At 56.3% G+C, this 6,000-nt stretch overlaps 1 protein-coding gene across 6 annotated transcripts in view; it reads right to left on the bottom strand.

Moving 5' to 3' along the window:
• Nucleotides 1-737: 737 nt before the first annotated feature.
• Nucleotides 738-6,000, bottom strand: part of ATP4A (ATPase H+/K+ transporting subunit alpha) — a 94,813-nt gene continuing 89,550 nt past the window's right edge. For all 6 annotated transcript variants that reach the window (XM_042968888.1, XM_042968885.1, XM_042968886.1 and 3 more), the window contains 9 exons: nt 5,773-5,923; nt 5,511-5,679; nt 5,265-5,419; nt 4,025-4,148; nt 3,450-3,595; nt 2,030-2,163; nt 1,567-1,668; nt 1,384-1,475; nt 738-1,150 (listed from right to left, as the gene is read on the bottom strand). In XM_042968888.1, the coding sequence (XP_042824822.1) occupies nt 1,122-1,150; nt 1,384-1,475; nt 1,567-1,668; nt 2,030-2,163; nt 3,450-3,595; nt 4,025-4,148; nt 5,265-5,419; nt 5,511-5,679; nt 5,773-5,923 (1,102 nt within the window). In that variant the 3' untranslated portion in view covers nt 738-1,121. The remainder of the gene's footprint in view (nt 1,151-1,383; nt 1,476-1,566; nt 1,669-2,029; nt 2,164-3,449; nt 3,596-4,024; nt 4,149-5,264; nt 5,420-5,510; nt 5,680-5,772; nt 5,924-6,000) is intronic.

Here is a 6,000-nt window from a genome sequence, read left to right as displayed (position 1 = left end):
CTGATGGGATGTGTTTGTAGGATCGCTGGGCCATGTGGAGTGGGAAACCAGAGACAGATGTGGAAGCCACTGCAGATAGAACAGGCCATGGGGGCAGCGGAGTGGGGGCTGTGGTGAGGAGGAGAAGCCTGGGGTCCTGCCAGAGAGACTCCTACTAAAGAACCAGGAAGAGAGGTGAGGAAGGGGACGGGGTGGAGGGGCGGATGTCAAGGCAGTGTCAAGCAGTTGGAGAGTGAACTTTTCAGGGGAGAGGCATGTGAGGACGGGACCTGTGACTTTAGCCTCCAGAGTCAGTCCCACTGCAGCAGCAGAGGAGTGAGCAAGTGGAACCGGAGTGGAGACCCCTGTGAAGGGAGAGGCGGGTGTGGAACGGTGCTGCTTGAGGTGGAAAAGATGTTGACACATTCTGTCAAGGTGCCGAGGGGAGAATGAGAATGGAGGCTGAGGAGAGAGACCAGAGGTGGTGTCTAGACTAGCGGAGGGGCAAAGGCATCACTCCTGATCAGGGATGCCTGTCTGTGGTCATGTCCAGCTCGCCTGTAAATGCTGTCACTCTAGACAAAGGAATGGGAATTCATTTCCCCCAGGAATGTTTAGTGACTACCTACTACACACTAGGCTGTGTCCTAGGAACTGGAGATACAGACCTGAACAAATAAATAGCTGCTGAGTTATAGGCTTGTGGGAGGTCAAAGGGGATCATGAAAAACACTTAGGACAGTGCCCAGCACAAAATAAAAGCATAGTCAATGTGAGCTGGTTTATTACTATCACGCAGCACAAGTGTGTTGGAAGAAGAGCCCCAGGCAGCCCTCTTGCCAGCCTGGCGTGCTAAGGACGGCCCCACTTCACAGGAGCCGCAAGCTCCCACTCCCTCCTGAAGCCCCCACCCCCTCAGAGGACTGGGCCCAAGGACTGCTCTGCCACGGGGGGAAGCTCTCCGCGGATGGGGAAGGGGAGTGGGGATGTCCCGCAAAGTTGGGGTGCCATGGGCTGCAGGAGCAGACACAGGTGGTGCTAGGGCTCTTGATTGCTTGATGTTCCGGTGGCTGCCCAAAGGGTCCCGTGTCCCCCACCTCTGCTGTGGGGGATGCGAGGATGGCCTGAAGGCCGCGGTCCCTCTAATAGTAGAGCTCCTGATCCCACCAGCCTGGGAGAGAGAGAAAAGAAAACAGGGAGGTGCTCAGAGGTATGGATCAGTGGAGGTTTGATACGGAGGGTCAAGCTTTGCTCAGTGGCGGTATCGTAGCCAGTAAGGTTTATCCAAGGCGTGATTATTGCTGATTGATACGGAGGGTCAAGGGTTTGGAGGTCAAAGATCAGAGCAGCTGTTGTGAGAATGTTCCAGCCCCCCACCCCCTGGCCCCCAGTCTCCACACTCACTCCCTGGGCAACAGCGAACTCCAAGTTTCCGGATCTCATCATAGACGAAGATGAGGAGGCCAAAGGGCATGGGGACCAGCCACCACTGGTACCTGAAGGCACAGGCGGGATGGCGAGGTGAAGGCTACCCTCAAGTCTGTGTCCCTGTGCCCATCCCTCCACTCACAGCTCACAGCCCCTCACCGAATGGGCATGAAGTTGAAGATGTTGGGCATTCCGGGGCAGTAGCACAGGAAGCAGCCGATGCAGACCTGGAACACGATGGCAATCACCAGGATCCTGTTCCTGCGGGTGGGCGGGAGGGGACGGGCTCAGAATGGCGGGTTCAGAACAAAGGCCATGGGGAGCTGGGGACCAGACGGAAAGCAGGGCACTGCAGGGTCAAAGGACGTCAGCTGGAGATGTTCCAACAGTGGACGCTGGCCCTGTCCCATCTCCCCTTTGGCTGAGGAAAGCAGAGGGGCCGGGTGAGAGGCAGGTGGTGGGAGCCAGCTATAGGTAAGGAATGGTAGCACCTGGCACCCGCACATGCGCAAATTGGTGCTGGCGTCTGCTGGCTGCAGTGAGCCCTAGTCAGGATCTGGTGGGAGCTGGAGCCAGGGCTCGGAGGGTAGGGCGGGGCAGGGGCGCGGCCGGCCGGGGACACCTGAAGAAGCCCTGCTGGAAGGCAGAGAGGCGGCGTGTCTTGCGGATGAGGACATCAGCGATCTGGCACATCTCGATGCTGATGAAGAACACGGTGTAGCAGGTGTACTGCTGGTACAGGCGCTGCCCAAACGTCTGTGGGCCAGAGGGGAGCAAAAGCATCCTGAGCCCAGATGGAGAGGCTCTGCAGTCAGCCAGGCAGTCAGGGCCTGGGACGGTGAACCCCTGACTGCTCTTTCCCTTACGTCAGAGGCTGGAGCGGGGGAGAGGACGGATCCCGATCTGCCAGGTTTGCAGGACCAAAGAATGTGGGGCCTAGACATCTTGGTCTCGCAAGCCTGGATGGCAACACCTGGGCACGCGGTAGGTCAGGCAATTGCTTTCATGATGGAAGGAGGGATGTAGAACCTTCCGGACACCCACAAGAAGGCCCCTGGGAAAAGGGAATCGGGCTCCTAGGGCAGAATTTGCAACGTCCGGTGACTCCAGTGCCCAGGCAGATGGCAAAAATGAGTGAAGTAGGCCAGAAGAGCCTATGGGGAAGAGAGCACGTGCCCCGTTTAAAAGGGGCAACCACTCTTCAGACCATTTCTTCAGTGTAACTATTCATAATACCAGCTAATTGTGTCAGGAACGCTAACTCTGCTTCAGGTACCACGCGTCTCACGTGTATATCTCACTTAATCCCCCCCGGTAAGCGTAGGAGGGAGACTGGTGGTGCTCACACTTCAGCATTTCTGAATCCTCAGAAAGGCTGGTTATGACAGCCTTCCAGGCCTGGGGTGTGGACTGAGAATTTGCATTTCAGACAAGCTCCCAGGGGATGCTGTCGGCCTGAGGACCACAGTGTGAAGTCCCTGAAGTAGATATTAGTATTATCTCCACTTACAGATGGGAAGACTGAGGCACAGAGAGGCAAAGCAACTTGCCCCGTGTCACACAGCATGTGAGGAATTGTGGCAAACCATGAATCCAGGCAGTCTGGTTCCAAGGTCTGCATTCTTAACCGTGATGGCAAATGTTTAAGGGGAATATCCTGACCTCTAACACCGCAGGGCACACTAAACACACCTGCTAACCGAATCGAGCCTCTCCGGGCTCCAAACCTTCATTAAAGCCCGCCACACGTGCAAACACTCTGTGTACGTGATACTGCAGTGACAATAACAGAATAGGGGCCCGGCTCCACACCAGAGATGACGTGCTACTGGAGGGCAGGGAGGGGACATCTGCAGCTGTGACCATCGGCGGCAGGAGTTTGGAGCTCAAGACAGTGGTGGGAAAGGACCCAGAACTGGCAGAGAGTCTGGGATGCTCTGCCTGAGCTCAATCACACGTGGAGGATTGAGTGTGGGCCCACCCACAAGGTAGGTGGCACCGGAAATGAAGGCGACATGGGATGGGGTGGGGCGAGGGCTCACCCACTCCTGGCCATAGCTGTCCTGCAGATCCTGTAGGTGGTGATTCTCCCAGTATGGCCGCAGCCCCACACACAGCAATGGGAACCAGCCCTCCTGGGCCATGGCCGTAAAGTAGTCAGTGAAGCCGGCAAATGATTGGATGGCACCTGGGGGAGATGCAAAGAGACACAGGGAGACAGGGATGAGACACAGACAGAGACATGGAGAGAGACAAGGACGTTGAAAGGTAGGGACACAGAGAGGAACAGAGACACAAACACAGGGACACAGACAGTGACAGACATGGAGAGACACAAAGACAAGGATCCCAAGAGAGATCAATAGGGACATAAGAGACGAGGCACAGAGAGAGACAGAGACACACACCCAGAGACAGGGTCATGTAGAGCAGGGCCAGAGACAGAGAAGGGACACAGGGAGGGATCACGGCAGACACAGACTCAGAGAACAACAGAGACCCAGGATCGAATCCAGACCCCAGGATCTAGAACAAGCCAGAGCCCCAGTTAGAGACTCCAAGGCAGGTGGGCAGCCCCGCAGGGAGCCCCGGGCTCCCTGGCCCCACAGGCGCTCACCGATCTGGAAGTAGGAGTAGGCAGCCAGGGGCTCGTTGACCAATCTGTCGCGCTTTGGGTTCCGGGGACGCAGATGCATGATGTCACTCTCTGCCTTCTCATATGCCAGAGACACAGATGGGAACTGGCCAGGAGCAGAGGGAACTGGGGTTAAGGGTTGGCCTGAGCCCCTGCCCCCTACCTGTTGGGGTCCCCCTCCCCCCCACCTCCTGCCAGCGGACAGAGATAGGACTGAGGTTACGAGGCAGGTGACCACACAGGCAGACCTGCCTAGACAGCACGGATCAGCCAGTCCATCCAACAGAGCAATGTTTGGTCCATCCCTCCAACAAAGGTGTGTTGTCTTGTCCGGTCCACATCCGTGTCCACATCTGACCTGATATCCACCTCCATCAGAACATCTGGATTTACCTCCACTATGGCATGTTCTTGTTCTCTCTCTCTCTCCCTCCCCCACCTTCTCTCTCCCTCTCTCTCTCCCCCTTACTGTTTCTTTGTCCCTGTCTCTGGTCTCTTTCTCTGTGACTGTCTCTGCTTTTGTATCCCTGTGTTCCTATCTCTCCTTGTCACTATCTCTGCATCTCTTCTGTCTCTGTGTCCCTGTGTCCTCCTCCCTATCCCCCACGCCATCTGTCCATCACTGCAGAATGGCAGCAGAGTATACTGATCAAGAGCAGAGTCCCTGGGGCACCTGACTACCTGGGCTCGAATCCCAGTGTGCCACTTATTAGCTGTGTGACCTGGGACAAACCACTCGACCTGTCTATGCCTCAGTTAGCTCATCGGTAAAATGGGGATGATAAATAAAGCCCATCCCACTGAGCGTTTGTGAGGACAAAATTAATTAACGCGTGTCTGGCCCAAAGAAGGCACTTAGGCAAGTGCTGTTGAATAAATAAGTCAATGTGGCCATGCATCTGGCTGCATACATCCCTGTATCTGTGGTTCTTTTTCTGTCTGTCTGCCTTGGGGCCTGACAGTGTTTATCTGTCAAGGCTGTTGAAGGGTGTCTGTCTGTGATCCAACTTTCACCAGATATGTGTGTTAACGTCTGAGTCCACGTGTCTATGCCTGAGTGCCCACCTGTGTGTCCACGTCTGTAGTTCTGTCTGGGACTACCTATCTGCCTGCCTGCATATCCGCATCCTGTCTGTCTTTGTACACACGTCTGTATCGTTGTGTCCAAGAGTGTCTGTCCGTGGGCACTGCACGGTTGGGAGCGTTGGGGCTGTAGACTCACGATGTCAGTGCAGAGTTCTATGAAGAGGATAGTGATGCAGCCGAGGGGCAGGGGCACACTGACAGTAATGTAAATGAGGTACGGCGTCAGCTCTGGAATGTTCTTGGTCAATGTGTAGGCGATGGACTTTTTCAGGTTATCAAAGATCAGCCGGCCTGTGGGGTTACAGAAGACATCTCAGACTCCTCGCTGCCCAGTTCCTCCTGTGCCCACACTGCCTCCCCCAGTCTCCAGCCCAGCTCGGACCCTGCTCCACGCCCGTCACAATGGAGGCAAAGTTGTCATCCAGCAGGATCATGTCAGCCGCATTTTTGGCAGCATCCGAGCCAGCAATGCCCATGGCCACGCCGATGTCTGCCTTCTTCAGGGCTGGGGAGTCGTTCACGCCATCCCCTGTCACAGCCACGATTGCGCCCTGCAGGGAGTGGGTGCGGGTAAGGGGTGGTCAGTGAGAGGCCAACCCAGGGCCAGCCCAGCCCATGGGCCGCCTTCCTCGGCAGAGTCGTACCAGTCGCTGGCAGCTCTCCACAATCACCAGCTTCTGCTGGGGACTGGTGCGAGCAAACACCATCTCGGGATGAGTACGCAGTGCCTCCACCAGCTCAGACGGGTCCATGTCCTTCAGCTGCATGCCATTGATGACGCAGGCACGGGCATCCCTGGGAAGGAGGTAGGAAGGCATCACCAGGGCCTCAGTCTGCCTGGGGTGTGGAGAGAACCATGGGGGGTGGGCAGA

The sequence above is a fragment of the Panthera tigris genome, chromosome E2 (genome assembly GCF_018350195.1).
Source record: "Panthera tigris isolate Pti1 chromosome E2, P.tigris_Pti1_mat1.1, whole genome shotgun sequence".
In the NCBI taxonomy this organism is placed as follows: Eukaryota; Metazoa; Chordata; class Mammalia; order Carnivora; family Felidae; genus Panthera; species Panthera tigris.
This window is presented reverse-complemented; position numbering and strand designations above follow the sequence as displayed.